The 16,961-nt window shown below is 37.0% G+C and overlaps 1 protein-coding gene across 6 annotated transcripts in view; it reads right to left on the bottom strand.

The window, feature by feature from the left end:
- The window catches only part of MAP3K20 (mitogen-activated protein kinase kinase kinase 20), a 77,871-nt gene that overhangs the window by 17,969 nt on the left and 42,941 nt on the right, over positions 1 to 16,961 (bottom strand). For 3 of the 6 annotated variants that reach the window (XM_039320665.1, XM_039320668.1, XM_039320669.1), the window contains exons 10-12: positions 13,530 to 13,636; positions 7,454 to 7,589; positions 6,438 to 6,476 (exon numbers count right to left, since the gene is read on the bottom strand). In XM_039320665.1, the coding sequence (XP_039176599.1) occupies positions 6,438 to 6,476; positions 7,454 to 7,589; positions 13,530 to 13,636 (282 nt within the window). The remainder of the gene's footprint in view (positions 1 to 6,437; positions 6,477 to 7,453; positions 7,590 to 13,529; positions 13,637 to 16,961) is intronic. The other 3 variants (XM_039320666.1, XM_039320670.1, XM_039320667.1) reach the window with 1 other exon arrangement.

Genomic DNA, 16,961 nt, shown 5'->3' with positions numbered 1-16,961 from the left:
AATTCTGGAGAAAGCAGAAACGAATCCTGACTCTTCAAAATTAATAAACAATTCACACTTTTTTTGCTGGAAATTAGCAAGTAATAGATACAGGATTTCAGCTTTATGACAGTCCCTTAATATAAAAATAATTTCCCATTATTTCCTATAAGATAATATTTCATGCCACAAATTATGATGGGTACAGAGTCTCCATCTCCTGGTCAGTTGCTGCCAAGAATAAGTAGAAGTGGCTTGTTGCCACACAGAGATTTTAAAAAACTAAACCAGTCTGTACCTCACACTGTATGACACATAAATCTTTCCTCACATGTAGGCTACACTACTTGAAAAGATTTCAGAAGACAAGACAAACACTAGGGAACTCATAAAAGCTTCATTCAATTGATCCCTTTTGCTGATGGAGCCCTTTCTGTCAGGGATTTTATTCCTATTCTCTGCTACCTTCTTAGGCTTGCTTGTTCAAATGTTTTGGGGATCTGCATGGAGATAAGGAGGGACTGTCTATCAATGCGAACAGAAGTCTACAGGAAGTCTCGACTTACAACAGTTCATTTAGTGACCGTTTGAAGTTACAACGGCACTGAAAGTGACTTACGAACATTTTTCACACTTATGACCATCAGAGCATCCCCACGATCACGTGATTTACATTTGGATGTTTCATATTTATGACGCTTGCTGTGTCCCAGGATCATGTGATCATCTTTTGCGACCTTCTGACGAGCAAAGTCAACGGGGAAGCCAGATTCACTTAACAACCAGGTTACTAATTTAACAACCGCAGTGGTTCACTTAACAAATGTGGCAAGAAAACCCATATAATGGGGCAAAACTCACTTAGCAAATTTCTCACTTAGCAACATAAATTCTGGGCTCAGTTGTGGTCATAGGTCAAGGACTACCTGTATCTCTATTCTGCTATATGACTATGCATAGAAGAAAATGTGCAAGTTGTGATCTAACCATGCAGAGGCATCTGTGAGGGTAAAAAAATGTTATTGTGTTATATTTTATTCCTTTCCACTTCATTGGCAATTGCTGGACATTTCTTTTGTCTATACAAACTATTAGCTACTGCCTGAATGAGACTTTTTGGCTGTCCCCTTGACAACCTAGTTCCGGGAGGTGGGGGGATTGAAACACTCTGCATTAATGCATGGATACTGCACCCACCAGCTGTGTTTTTGCAACAACTAATAGGGCAGATATTTCATGACCATTCTGATAGAGCTTTCTGGCTTTTTAAGGTTCCTGATAATGTATTTGATGTGAAGCTTAAAATTGCAGCCATTCCCAGTGATTGGGCTAAGCTGTTTCTTTCTTCATATAATTTCTTTCTTCTCGGCCTAATCATACAAAGAAATGCATGTTCAAACTCAGGGCAGGACAATGCTTTAATATACTTTGTAGTTTTGAAGGCTAGCATGATAGAGCTGTAAGAAGCTGGAGTAGAATCACAGGATCCAAATCTCAAAATACCAGCTGTAGTGTTCTTGAATTAATCATTCTGGCTCAGTATTATGTATCCTATTAATTTGTTGCAAAAAACTACGACAACATATTGGTTAAGTGGAGAATCAATGCAAGTGCATTCCAATCCATTTGGGATAAGGAAAAGAATTAAGTGAGCTATACAAACAGGACATACCTTTGAATGAATAAAAGGTCTCTCCTGGAAGAATGTTTTAAATGTTTGGCTTTGCCATTTGACTGACACACAGAACTCCTTTTAGATACATAAAATAATAATCTATTTCAACTTTAGCTCAATGCCTGATTCCTTTACACCGGGGGTGGGGAACCATGGCCCTTTTATGACTTGTGGACTTCAACTCCCAGAATTCCTGAGCCAGCATGGGAGTTGAATTCTGGGAGTTGAAGTCCACAAGTCATAAAGGGGCCATAGTTCCCCACCTCTGCTTTGCAGACACCTCCATGTAGTTTTCTAAGGAAATATGAAAATGCTTGCCGTTACTTTCTCTCAGGATATTTTTTCAACATCCCTGTCTAGCCTGTAAAAGTATACAAACTATTTCAAAATAAAGAAGTTCTTTTAGAAAAGTCCAAAATGAGACAAAATTGATATGTTGGGACTTTTGTCTAGAGACTCCAAAAACAGCCAAGATCACCTGGAAAACCTACTATAGATGCTCCCCTTCTGATTCTCCTACAATCACATCTTGAAAGTTTGACCTAGTCTTTGCTGTGGTTCCCAAAAGAGACGTGATCAAGAAGCAAAGCTCAGCGGAGGGCTAACTATGGTTTGTTCATGCCATATGGAAAATGGAGAGCTTAGTATATTATGGAGCTTTAGCTAAACACGCTAAATCTGGAATAATCCTACTGTACTGATTTTAGTATAAATGTTCTTGAATGAAGAGTAGAATCCTAATCCTAGCTGATTTTTTACAAAGAGCAGCCAAAAAAAAAAAAAAAAATGCCTTACGCTGCAGCAGATGCGACTTGAGCCCTGCAACTAGCCATTTGTTTGAAGCACCTTCCTATTTCATTCAAGTTATTATCACTTGCGTCTACAGCTCCAAATTGCATATTGTATGAAAAAAGAAAGATTTGTGTGTATTTGCATCAGTGCATTAAAAAAAAATACCCCCAAATAAATAATAAGGCTGCTACATACTGATGGCTTGCTACACTGAACACTCTTGAGTTACATTACAAGTAGCCAGTATTTGGATGTGTAAATCAGGACTAAGAGGGATGAGTTTCCATAATATATCCACAAAACTGCTCAATTTGTCCTCCTTTCAATTCCATGTCAATGTCACCACGATGTTTGACAATGACAGAGCAGGTGCTGAGCAGCTGCTGCTTAGTCCCTAAACTTGAAAACTCTCTGCTTAGCATGTGTCTCCATCTGCTTCCAATTCCTGACATAAGTTCTATACGCTAATTCTTGCATATTAATTAAGCTTTTCTTTTTTAAAAAAATAAATAAATAAAACCAAGAATTTCTTCCCCCAAACTGACAATGAGCTGAGCTTCCCAGATAAAAAGACTGAATCACTTTTGCAATAAAGGATGTCCCTGTTGAAGGACTGTAAATAGTTCTTGTTTTTAACTAGAACAGTGAAAAAACAAGTTCGCAACTTGCCTTTTTACCGGTATATGTTTTTTACCATCTCATGTTAAACTTGAGCTATTAGAAACTGCAGCCTTGACATGAACAAAGAATGTTTACTTTAAAAAAAGAAAAAAGGCATGCAATTTAAATCTTGTCTTTAAGCTACTCCCTACTTTTTCCTAATTCCTTGCAGCAGTAGGGCCAAGGGTAGTTACTCAGCATTTATTCACCTATGCCCCATCTGAAGTGACTTTTCGAAAGCTGTAATCCCAGATTACAATTTTGCCTTTGAGGCAATAAAGAAAGAAAGAAATGGTGCAACCCTAAACGCACGAAGGGGATTACATTTCGATTATGTAAACCCTGAGCTGCCTTTAGACTACTGAGGGCAGAGAAGAGAACTTCCTTGCCCTGCCTGTTGCAAGTTGTTATTTGTATATCAAGGCAACCCTTCACTCTGCTGAACCTGAAGCTTGTCTTGAGATGAAAATAGCAGCTTCTGAAAGGGCATCTCTTGTCAGGAGCTAGCAAGGGGAAAGAAAGAGCCGAGCAGCTATCTACATAACAAAATGGGCACATTAACTAGATTGAAGGGACTAACCTCTTGCCCATTTTGACCTTGATCATTAGCATAACTCTCTGCTATAAAGCTGGAGCATGCTTTGAAATAACTCTACAATATCACAACCCATACTATCACTGTTGTCTTTTGGTTAGTTTCCCTAGCAATGGGTTGGAGGTTCTCACTGTTTCCTGAACGCTATGGTTTACTTTACATAAAATTCCTGCAGGAGAAACCATTTCGAATCAATGAGGTGAAACAAGCCCAAACAACACGGCCCTATTGTAATTTTTTTTTTTAAAAAAAAAAAACATGCTACTCTTTGTTTTTCATGTGTAAAACAGAGTTTGGATTTTTCATTGCCCATCTTGGACCACAGATGATTTTGCTCTGGCTTATAGAACTCACTGCACAAATCTGTAGCTTTTGATTTTTAACTGTCCGGAGCTCTGTTTCTTGACCAAGGGAGAGCAAGATCTCTTTGACAAGGTGCTTAACTGGGTGCTAATCTAAGGTGATTCAGTGCACCTAATCCTACCACTGGCCTTTTATTAGGCATGCCACTTTACATGTGAGAAATGTATTTTTAAAAGCTGCAAAGATGAGCTTCCAGTCATGTGAGCCTTTGCCTACAGTCTACAGCAGTGGTTCTCAACCTGTGGGTCAGGACCCCATTTGGGGTCGAACGACCATTTCACGGGGGTTGCCAAACAACGCAGTCCGCCATTTTTTCCCCCCTTTTCCTTAGCTGTGCTACTCCCTTTTATTCTATTGGCTTTTGAAAGCCAATAGAATAGACTCTCTTGAATAGAGTCTAATTCTATTGGCTTTCAAAAGCCAATAGGAATTGTCCAGGCTGTCTCTGCCCTGCTAAGCCCGCCAAAAGTCTCATTCTGCAAACGGTGCTGCACCAGTTGAGTAGTCCTCGACTTACGACTGGTTGAGTAGTCCTCGACTTACGACCGGTTGGGGGTCGCGGCATTAAAAAGGTTGAGAACCACTGGTCTACGGAGATGCAGCCTTTATGGGATCTATTGCCTCAGTGTGTAACTATGGGGCCAATGTCCCATTTCTGCTCTTTCAAGCCTCCTGAAGAAGCCAAAGGCTTGAGGTGGTTTACAAATGCCAATGACTCCCACAGGTCAGCTCTTCTTTCTTTTTTTCTTCAACAGAAACATTTTAAAGATGTGAAGGACCAGCAATACAATATCCTTTTCAAGTCTCTATAGTTCTCATTTCAAACCATCCTTTATGGAACCAAATCATGAGCCCTTATTCACTGGGACTTGAATTCTCCGAAAAAGAAGAAAAATATGCATATCAGTTCAGTTCTTTATTCCTCTTTTATCCAGAGATGTATTTGCTCCTGCTTCCATTCTCTCAAATATAGGCCACTACTTGACAAGACTCACAAAAACATCTGCAATTTGTTTTTATATGTAGATGAATTCTGAAGTTAATTTCTTAAGAAGTGAAGGAAAAGGGGGGAGGGGAAAGGTGGTTTGGAAACAGCGAGATTTTTTTTTATTATTCAAAAATCTGACAGAAGCCCTTTCAGCTATAGGTCCTGAGGCTTAAAAGTATTTCACTTTCAATATCATTTTAGCCTTCCCTTTTCAAGAATGGCATTTGTTTGCCACAGAAGGCTTGTATTAATATCCTATAGAAAAGAAGTTTACACTGAGCACAATAGACTTGAGCACAACACTTTCCCTCAGCAAAGCCAGCCAGTAAAAAGTCGCAGCAAAAAGCAATGGTGCAGGATAAAAATCCCTTAGCCTCACTCATGGAAAGATCAGCTCATTATGGCTATGTTTCATGCTGTGAACCACATAGGTGATGGCCTATATCTTAGCTACTCAATCTTTGCAGACATTAAAGGAAGCCTACAGGCTACCTAGAGAGAACAGAGAACACCTTGCTTCTAGGAAACACTCATGCTTCATCATTATAGGCTACTCCGTGTTCACAGCTGGAATACACATGCAGTGTCATTCATACAGATGCCATTAAGCTGTGCCTCAGAAAGAAGGTGCAGGAAGAGTGAACAGGCCAAAATCCCAACTCAGATTAAATAGTAAGTACAATGCACAGAAGGACAACGCTCTGCAACATCTGCAGGTTTGATAAACATTGCAAATGAATGCTGGCTCAAGAGGCAATGGTGGATGAAGACTATTAGCTCATCAGTTTGGGCAGAAGTAAAATGCAACATACAGTAATTAAATAATGCAAACAGAAGCTTGGCTGTTACTACCAACAGATATGTTAAGGTAATCGTGTTCTGCTTGAAAGCTACATATATATATATATATATATATATATATATATATATATATATATATATATATATATATATATATATCAGTTTTTATGCAGCCATATCATTTCACTGCATATGGAATTAAGCTTGATGGCTCCTTTAGGAAACAAGATTCAGATTTAGATAGAAAACGTTACTTATGTTTTGCCCTTTATTCAGGAAAACAGTCATTTAGACCTGAATACAAATGGTTCCCAGTGCAATTTCTATACCTCTCCACCTGATTCCTTCTAAAATCACTACTTTTATGGATTACATAACATTAATGGGGGGGGGGGGAAATCTGAACCTCCTTCCTGTGTTGCACTAATTATATGGCCATGCTCTAGTCTCAATATATCTCACAAGAACAAAACTTGTCATTTCCATAACAGAATCCAATGCCTGAAACATATCCATTTCCATGAAGCAGCCTGATGGCACATATTGTTAAAGCAAAGCAGATCACAGTCTGTTCAGTTTCTTACGTGGAGATCCCAGATTCTCCCCCAATCAGATGCTCTGTACTTCTCGAAGGAAAAGTGGGACGTCAGTGTAATAACTATTTTTTAAAAACATCTCAGCTGACCCAAATTCTTAATATTATGACAGTTTCACAAAACAGTGATTCAGAATTAAGCTACAGGGTTAAGAGATCTGATATGCCTCCATAACAGAGGTAATCAATGTAGATGAAACTGACTAGATCATGTTATTTCTTTCCACAGGATTGCAGGGGATTTCTGATTTTTAACTTTGGCAAGAGCTCCAATTGTATTTTGATACAGGGAATGGGAGATTAGATTGGATCTAAGACCTAGTAGATTAAGTCCACTGAATTTTGTAGATTTTACCTATGATTCATTTAAGTCTTTTTTTTTTCAGTTGGTTAGCTAAGAGATAAACAATTATGCTAAAATTCTATCAATATGTATAGCAATACAAATTCAAAAGGGAAAATATCTTTGGAGTTATGTGGGCATTCCTGTTGCCCTTGCCTGTATTTCTTTGTGAATAGCTCCACATAATTTTAAATACGGGTTTTTGTGTAGCCCTAAAAATATATACAGCTAGCTGTAAGACAAGACCCAGAGTATAACAGCTTTACTGTAGATTGCAATCCAATATTGTCTTATCTGAGAATAAACTCCAGATTATTGTGTTGAAATTAACCATATACTAATTAATTTAGATGGATGATACCTTATTTTCAGTGCAAATTTAAGAATAATTTACTTGGGCTTTAATAAATCATAATAAAGCAACTAAGGTTGCTTCATTTCTCAAAGTCTTCACTTATACTTCCCAACAGTTTGAAATGAAGTCAGTTTCAAAAGACTTGTCTAACAAAATATGGCCACTTGCAATTCAAAGCAGGAAAATAGGAGAGTTCGACCATATGAATGCAAGTGTAGCTTAAGACATTTCTCAGATTCATGTTTTAGTTGGATTTTTCAGATTCCATTGCGATGAACACTAAAACAAAATCTGTAACGGTACTTACCGGTGTGTTGGATTGTTCAGTTAGCTTCTGCTCCCACATTCTCAGGCGTTTTTCCCTTTCCTTTAGTTCCTGTTCTTTAAAGCTCAGATCGCGTTCCAATCTCTTCAGTCTTTCTAAGGTGGCCTCTATTTCACATCTAAACAGAAAAAAAAAATTGTTAAATTGTGCCTTCCCCTGGCAGGAACAAATTGTTCACAAATATTTTCCATTCGAAAGTTAATGAAAGAGTGAAAAATATAGTGCTGTTTCAAGTAGGACTCTTAATTAGTGGAGTACAGATTTGTTTGAACCCTAAACAAAAAGAAGAGGCCCTCTTTTTGAAGCCTGATGCAAGCTGAGGCTTGCCAGGCTCCATGTCTTCCTTCCTGAACACTTCGCTACCTCAATCATCCAGCTTGGATACCTTCCCAAGCCCCCTTTTCCACTCACTATCTCCCAGCCGTCGACCCATCAAGGAAGGGGAAAGGGAAAGAGTCAAACACCAGTGTTTCTGAAAGTAAACCAAGCATGGAGGACCCCTTCTTCAAACACAGAGGAACTTCATTCTGAATAGTAAGTCCTTGAATTTGTCATTTTTTTTCTCTTCATATTTTGCTATGAATAAGGAAATTGAGTCCACACATAAATACAATTAAGTGTGCCATTTGAGAATAATATTTGGAAATGCCCCAATATTTTATGCAATCCAATAAAGTGTCACAGATCATGTCCCCAGCAAGACTTTTTGTTGAAAAAGGAGGGAAAATTTAAAACTGAAGCAAGAAAATATGAATTTAAGATACTTTCCTATAGGCTGGACCAAGGCTGATTTTTTTTATTATGCAACTTATTTACATGTACTTATGAATCATGTAGAAATGCCCTTTAAAAATAATTAATGAGCCATCTCCTGTCCGTCAGCAGGATGAGAAGATGAGCTGAAAGTGAATGCTAGACTTTTCCATTGCTTTTAAATACACTTGCCAGTGGTTACCACTAGCACAATATTTTTTGCCTCTATATAAAATGAATGGCATATCAGAGAAAAAGGGTTCATCCCTAGCTCTTTTCCTTTTGGGCACTTTTCTTTCTTTTTTTCATTAGGAAAAGCACTCCTCCACCCCAGAAGTCTGAAGCGTGACGATCCATTTTCCGAGCTTAGAAATGTATACATCTCAGTCCCACTGCATTTTGCTGCAAGAGTGGCAAAACTTTTCCAAGTCTATGATGTATAAGCTGACTTAAATTACTTTCGATAGCATATCACAGAACATAGAACACAGAATAACAGAATAATAGATCCTTGATCTATTAACAGTATTAATCTATTAATAATATCCATTAATAGATCTATTAAACCTAGTTTAGATCATCTATTACAATTTCAGTTTTAAAAAACAGAATTCCTAATGTATTTGAAATAATAGTAATTAACATTTTAATTATCCATAAAATGTCAACATCCCAGAAAAATGTATGCATGATTATCAAGGTAACTTTTAAGATGAACTGAAGAAGGAGTTTTACAGTACAATTGTACACAAGTAGATTCAGAAGTCAGTCCCAAACATATAGACTCAAGTAAGTCTTATGGATCATGGTGTTATTTTTCAAGGTTGTCCAGAGTTGCTTTTGATTGGCTGATTTTAAAAACTAACTAAATAAATGTAGAGTCGCACTATAAAATTGTTTAATTGAGAGGAATAAGCCTGAAAATACAAAAGAAAATTCTATTTGGGGAATCTTCTAAAATATGAAGGATGGAGTGTAAGCTTCATATTATATTTACAGACCCCTTACATCCTGGACATAAACTGTTTGAACTCCTCCCCTCAGGATCCACTCTAGGGTATATGCATGCCAAAACAACTAGACACAGGAACAATTTTTTCCCTCATGCCATCACCTAATTCCTACAGCACTGTCTATGCCTAAGGATATCTAACCATGTAGCAGGATTGTATTACTATTATCTTTCTCAATTTTCCAATTACCTACTCCTCTTAGTATCTTATGACTATGACTTTGTTGTTTGTATCTTACTTATGGTTGTATCTTATGACTTACGATTTATCATTTTGTTGCTTGTATGTATACTGAGAGCTTATGCACCAGAAACAAATTCCTTGTGTGTCCAATCACACTTGGCCAATAAAGAATATTCTATTCTATTTTGTTTTATATTATTTCTATCATTCAGATTTACTGTTTGGTAGCTAAGCTCTTTTGCTAGGTTTTCCTTAAACCTTAAAAAGGTTTCTATTTCTGATTTTAAGCATGGTTTTCTTCTCTCTTAAAACTCTTCAGGGTTCAAGACACCAGAATTTTTTTTTTCCGTGCTTGCTATTGTCTGGTTAGAAAAGATCCTTGGAACTGTGAGCCAAAGGTCCCTGTGAATCCTATCACTAATTCTTTTGCCTAAATTGCATGCCTGGCCCCAAAATGACCCCAACTGTCAACTAGTATGGCCTAAGGCAAAGAATTGTCAGAGATGCTTGAAGTACAACAGGGGCCTAGGAACAAGACCCAGTTTTGCCCAATAAAATCATCTATTTAATAATTGGTGGTGCAGCCTTGATCCAAATCCAGTTGTTCAGGTTTGGCCAGCCATAATGAGAAACATAAAATTGATGTTTTGCATTTCTTTGTCACTTTTTTTGACGATATATGGGAAACGCCTCAAGCCACTTGCCAATGAAAACCTGTATAATCTAAGGATGCTATCTTACTGATTGATTGCTTCAAATATCACATTAAACTATGTGTTGTTTTGATTCAAACCTGAAGGCCACTAGATGCACTGACACAGAGAGAATCTTAAATAAAAATACTGAGTTATCTTCATGTGCACTACATCTATTTTAAACATGTAACAAACTGCTATCCAACTTTTAAAGTCTTTGTCCTTAATAACAATACTTTCTAAATGCCAAAATTACACTGTGTATGTGCTATAATTATCTCTCTTCATTAGACAGAAAGCATTTTATAGAGAAAGGTTAGATTCTCTAAAAGGCTGCAATCTTTAAAAATATATAATAAAACAGTATAATTAAACAGAACGCTTCTTTACATTGCTTAATTAATATATCTTATTCTACAAATTTATTAATTTACACTGAGTATTGGTGATCATGTATGTTCCATTTATTTTAGTAGTTTTAGAAATTAACATTGCCTGCTGTCTTAGTGTTACATGAAATAAAAACAAATAAAGTGCAGTCATAGTTTCATTAATAATTTCAGGAAAATTATTTTAAATTCAGTTAACATATTCAAAATTGATAGTAACTAACTGTGCCCTTCTGCAAACAGAAGGAGCCAGTTGATTTAAAGCAGGGGTGTCCAATTTTGAACTTTAAGAAGTGTGGACTTCAACTTCCAGAATTCCACAAGCAGCCATGCCAAGAGGGGTGGAGGAATTTTCACCAATTATCCCTGTGCTACATTTTATAACGTTCAGAAGGCTTCCTATAATTACTGGAGCCAATTTCTCCATTTTGGTAACATTTTTAATCAAAAATAAACTAGGAGAAAATTCTAGTTCCCTAAATATATTGTATTTATGGTCGATACTGTTTTTAACAATGTCCATTAAAGCAACTTGGGCCTTGATTTTTAATGTGTTACTGCCAAGATTAGGAAGCTCATTACAATGTACTAATTTTTGATACCTGAATTGTTTTATGAAACAAACATAACTAATAGAGCATGGCACAATTCCTATTTTGCCCAAGTTTTATTTTATGTCTTGTCCCCTTCATTATTTTCACCTAAGTTTCTAAATACAATAAGATTTAATTCTTATTGTATTTAGATGCATAAGTTGGGATCCAGGGGTATATAGGTCCTCCAGAAATACTTGGGTATGATTCCTAGAGATCTCAAAAATTATTATCAAATCTGTAGTTTTAAAAATATACTTATATACTTGCATTGACCTACGCAATAGCTTTATATTATATTGTTCCCTCAGAAATCTAAATAATCCTAAGCTAGGTCCTAGCTACTTCAAGTTCTTATAGCATTAGCAACCATTTCCCACTTTAGCAACCTATAAAAAGCCATACTGGTTGCCTGGCTTCAATTGGATAACCTAAACATATCTGGAAATTCTGTAATCTTAAATACACATTGTAGAAAATAAGTGGGACTTGCTCTTGAGTACATGTGTTTAATACTCTATGGCACGAGTGTCAAATTTGCTGCGTCCCATGATGTGTTGTGACATATCGTGACTTTTTTTGCACTGCCGGAGCTGGGGTGGGTGCAGCCTCCGTATGATGCAACCGGCCCATGGACCAGCAGTTTGACACCCCTGCTCTATGGGAAGGATTCATCATGATCCATAGAATTATAAAACGCTTGAAGCTTTATCTCCGGTGCAATTTGCAGTTTGCAGTTTGCACCAGTAGATGGCACAATGCATCCTGGTCTTCAGAGGGCTGTGCTAGAGTGGATTATTGCCACACTCTGCTGAGTCAGTGCAAGAAGAATGTCAGTTCTAAAACAAGCTATTTATACTTGCATCGTGTGACTTGGCTCAAACCTCCCATCTCTGCTCACATTTTCCATCCCTGCAGTAAAATTCTCTTGCTTCTTATCAGTTCATCATTATTTTCCCCCTTAAAGTTTAGGAAGTTTTGTATTGGCAACTCCATTTTCTATTCATCCTGGGATTTTAAATATTATTTACATGCTAAGATCTCTCTAATCTTTCTTGCATGGTTTTCTTTGCCAGTCTCCAAAGAAAGCAGGCATATAACCATCAAGTGGACTACTAAATTGTGCTCTGCAACACTTGGAGAATGGCCAAGGTTTCTTAATTTAGATTACTGCACAATTCGTTGTATTATCCTCTTCTTGTACAGATAAGATCCCTTTTCATCGGCCTCCACAGTACTCTAAGCAGAGCTGTTTGAAACGTATCAATATATTTTATTTCTATATTTATGCACACATCTGATTAGAGTGCTTTACAAATATTCTAAAGATTGGACATAAAAATATTTCTCTGGAATAAGCCCAGATGAATATCACAGGGTTTATGTCTGAAAAAGCATGCTCAAATCTGTCCACTAAAGAAAGACTTTTAGCATAGAAGGTACAACAAATGAAGGATATTAATAGTGGATGGAAAGTCTGACATAGTTAGAGAAGACTCACCTAGATCAATGGAAACAATAAAGTCAAGACTAATTTAAGTACAAATGACTAAAGTTGGATCTCACCCAATCTCTTTCAATTTAGTAACGACTTATACACATAATCTTATAGCTGTGTAACCTGGGAAAGAACAACAAGAACAAGAGATACCATAAACAGGTAGCCAGGATACATACTGCTCAGTGGTGGGATTCAAATATGTGAACAACCGGTTCTCTGTGTGGACACTGCTTCCGGAAGTCCATTCTGGGCCTGGGCCACAAAAAATTAGCTACCGGTTCTGCTGAAGTGATGCGAACTGGCTGAATCCCACCACTGGTACCGCTTCATAAATCCAGCCTAGACAATTCGCTGGGGAACTTTTCAAGGATCAGTGAAAAGCAAAAGAGTCTTACAATAACATATATATATGAAAATGACCAAATAATGACTGCAAATTTTTGAGATGGCAAATATTACATCTGCTAACTTTGTGCTAATTATCCTGCTATTCTAGCCCTGGATAATGAAATAAATTATGGACAAGAATATTTTCTTCCCAAATTTTGCAATTTAGTTCTGGTCCCTTGATTCATAGCTGTCTGTTTATATCTCTTACTATCATTCTTAATGCTTAACAAATTTAATTTTGTGGTCTGATTTGGCCATTTTGATGTATATCTGATTGAAACCAACTCATTGCTTCTAAATATACCAAACACAAATTTGTTTCTGATCACCATTATGCAGAAAAAGCACCAACGTGAACACGTAGTGGGAAACACAATTTTTCCCATCTGATAGCAAAACAATGATTGCTGGAGCTTGCACTTAAAATTTTGAAAATTCAAACACTGGATATATAATTTTAGCCATGTATTTTTTCTGGAAAATACTTCATTTCTCCCCATAGATAATGTCATAATTATTGGTGGGAACTACAAGGACTCACCGCCATTCTGCCTTGTTGTGCAGGAATGAATTGCATTGGTCTGGAAGGTTGCTATCATTTGACATGGAGTCCAAAATCGAAATGATCTGCTTGAAAGAGGGTCTCTTCTGAAGACACACAAAGCAATATGTACATCATTATGCCCATTATGACATTTACATTCCGTAAACCTACATTTTAATATTACACTATTTGCAGAATTAATAACATTTTCCAACGATAGCAGCAAGTCTAAAACTGGAAGGGAACTCATACTGGGACGCTGACTAGATAATTATTAGGTAAACAACACAGAGCTGTAAATTATTATAGCTATAAATGCAGAACTTGCTGCTTTTAAATTTCAATACAAAAATGGTATCTTAAAATGGTAATATAACAAGACGCTGACCTGAATGGACCTTCCAGATTACTCATGTAAAATAATGCAATAAAAGAGTTACGATATCCTTAATCTACTTTGTAATCTTTATCAACTGGATAGAACCAAAAATCTATGCTCGTTTTCTGTTCTCGGTGATCTCTCTGGAAAGGTTGTAATCTTTCCACCAGATACGCAGCAGAAATATGCTGGATATCTGCCTGAACTTATTGATCTTAGTATGGCTGTACCATGCATGCAGGAAATGGATCTGTAGACAGTATTCTGTTTTCCTTGCCAGGGATGCAACACAAATATAAACAGAAGGATATCTTGGTTCAGTTTGTCTAAGATTGTTGTTGTTGTTGTTCAGTCACTAAGTTGTGTCTGATTCTTCACAACCCCTTGGACCATGCCAGATTCCCCTGTCCTCTGTTGTCTCCTCTAGGATCTCCTGCACTTTGCCATAGGTGTATGATAGAAAATTGTATCCTGTTCTCCATTTATGACACTTTTTCCCATAGTTTCCACATCAAGCAGTATGATCTTTCCTTGTCCAGGAATTCCACTGTATGGGTGAAACATCTGGGACAAAAATTACTTGACTACTGTCCAGGCTTGACCATCCCAGCTGTAGGCCCAGGGTCCATAATCAACATTCCACAAGTTATAAGTTGGATCTGTAGCCCTCAATGAAAATTATGCAACCCTGTTATGGGAAACAACATTCCTGAATCAAGGTGGGCTAGAGAAGCCCATAATTTAAAGAGAGGGGGAAAAAAAAGACATTTAATTTTATGAGCTGTAGTTTCCTATATCCCATAAAGGTGATTATGTAGATATTTTTTGCCTCCCTGGTATTCATAGGTTAGTATGTATGTTCCAGGGTTTGGTATTGGCCTCATGCTCAGCTCCAAATGCTAGTTCTAGTCTAGCTATAGGTAGTTGGCTTTATGAGTTGCTTCCCCCTATATATGCTGGCATTGTAGCTGTTGCTATCTGAGGATATTTGTAAGGAAGCCTGAACGACTTGACCAATCCTTGACACTGCTAGTTTCCATATCGTTAATTGCAAAGATTCCCCTTTTATTGGAGGTCCGCATAATGTAAGTTATTACTTGGTTATCATTTCATGTTTTTCCAGTGATTATCCTGGAAATCTATTAGGGAGAAAAGTGCCAGCACAATCTTGTATTGTTTCTCAGCCTGGCCAACTTTAAAATGGATGGCCTTCAACTCCTAGAATTCATGCTGGATTGGGGAATTCTGGGGCTTGAATTCCACCCATCTTAAAGTTGCAAAGTTGAGAAACATTGCTCTGGAGTATTACAGAAAACAGAGAAGGGAGTTGCAGAGCAGAGGATATCATATAGCAGGGCTTTCCAAATTTTTCCCTTCGGTACCCAAAACTGCTTATCGAAAAGTCCTTTTTTACCCAATCTAGGCAAAACACTTTAAGTCAACTTAAATGTTCCTATTATGATTGGGTATCGATACCCAAAGAAAAAAACACTTTTTACCAAATTTGGGCTAATTAACCCAAGTTTAGGAAGTATTGCCTTAGGGCAGGGGTAGGCAACCTCGGCTCTTTTATGACTCATGGACTTCAACTCCCAGAATTCCTGAGTCAGCTATGCTGACTCAGGAATTCTGGGAGTTGAAATCCATGAGTCATAAAAGAGCCGAGATTGCCTACCCCTGCCTTAGGGAATGAAGATGGAAGGTTGAAGGTAATGTCAATTTCTGTGTTGCTAGATAGCACTTCTTGATTTTTTGTTCTGTACCCTTTGCTTTTAATCTTAGTACCTTAATCTTTTTAATACACACTCAGTAGATAAGGTTTCCTCCTGAATCGCTGAAATGATATTACACCCAACTCAATTACTTCCATTACTAGTTGCTACTGGAATGCATCCTCCTCCATCAGTGCTCAGCCATTGAACTTAACTCTTGTTTTGCTGTCATGTTTATTTTCTAGCAGACTTTTAGGACCGTAACTCTGATAAAACAAAGTTACGCAAGAACTATACAAAATGAAAAAGCATACAGGGCTCAGGTTTCTTCTCACTATCAACTCAAAGCGTGAAATATCTTATTTTAAGAGAGAGGGGAAACCAATTTTTCAGCTGTATTAAGGTATATTATTGGAAGCATCAGAAAAGACTGAAGTCTCTCTTGAAACTGCAGCAACAATAAACTCCTAAATCTCCTTGACTTCGTGGCTCCTTTAAATTAGAGTTTTCTTAAAATCAAGTTCACTTTGATGTTGGAGTCAGCAGGTAAATAAAAGAACTATCCTGCAAAATAAATCAAGAAGTTCATTCCCCACAGCAAGAACAGGTTCAGAAGTGAACACTCTCTATTTGATCCATATCAGCGCCTCAGTCTACTGAATTTTGTGAAGTGGGAGGCAGGTTATGAGGGGAATTTTTCTTATCTGTTAAAATAAGCAAAAATATACTAGTGTTTTCACATTTTCTTACAATTTTTCTATATTTTTATTAGAAATTTGCTATTATTTTGTTTGTGTGTGTATTTTTTTTAAAAAAAAGTTTAAACCTGCAATATAAATTGCAAAACTAAATGGCTGCTGGTGAAGGCATTGTGTGGTGGAAAGAAACTAAAACACAAAGCAATTCATTAAAGCAGCTAATAATGGTAATTCCAATTTTGGGGAACAAGGAGGAGAAAGCATAATGCTTGCTCTGACTGCACAGCTACATCGATTCAGGAAGATGGATAGAGCTTCACAGACTATATACCCCAAAAAGTAAATTATAACTTCATCTGCAGCTTATAATGGAAAAACAGCAATTACTGACTAGTAGGAATTCCCCACTAGTAAGAAAAGTTGATGAAATATTCTTGTAATTTCCATTTTTACCAGAAAAACTTTTATCAGAAATTACTATTTTGGCAATTTTTCCATATATAGTCCCTAGTTTTGATGCTTCAATTTTTAACAAACTATTTTTGCCCATTCTAGCTTTGGATTTAGTATTGATTTAAAATATTAGAAATCCTTCGTTAGTGTTTTATAAACTGATAGTTAATGGTACTGCACCTTTTAT

The sequence above is a fragment of the Crotalus tigris genome, unplaced genomic scaffold, assembly GCF_016545835.1.
Source record: "Crotalus tigris isolate CLP2741 ecotype Arizona unplaced genomic scaffold, ASM1654583v1 scf7180000023679.101020, whole genome shotgun sequence".
NCBI classification, from domain to species: domain Eukaryota; kingdom Metazoa; phylum Chordata; class Lepidosauria; order Squamata; family Viperidae; genus Crotalus; species Crotalus tigris.
The sequence above is the reverse complement of the archived record's forward strand: the minus strand, read 5'-3'. Positions and strand labels throughout refer to the sequence as shown.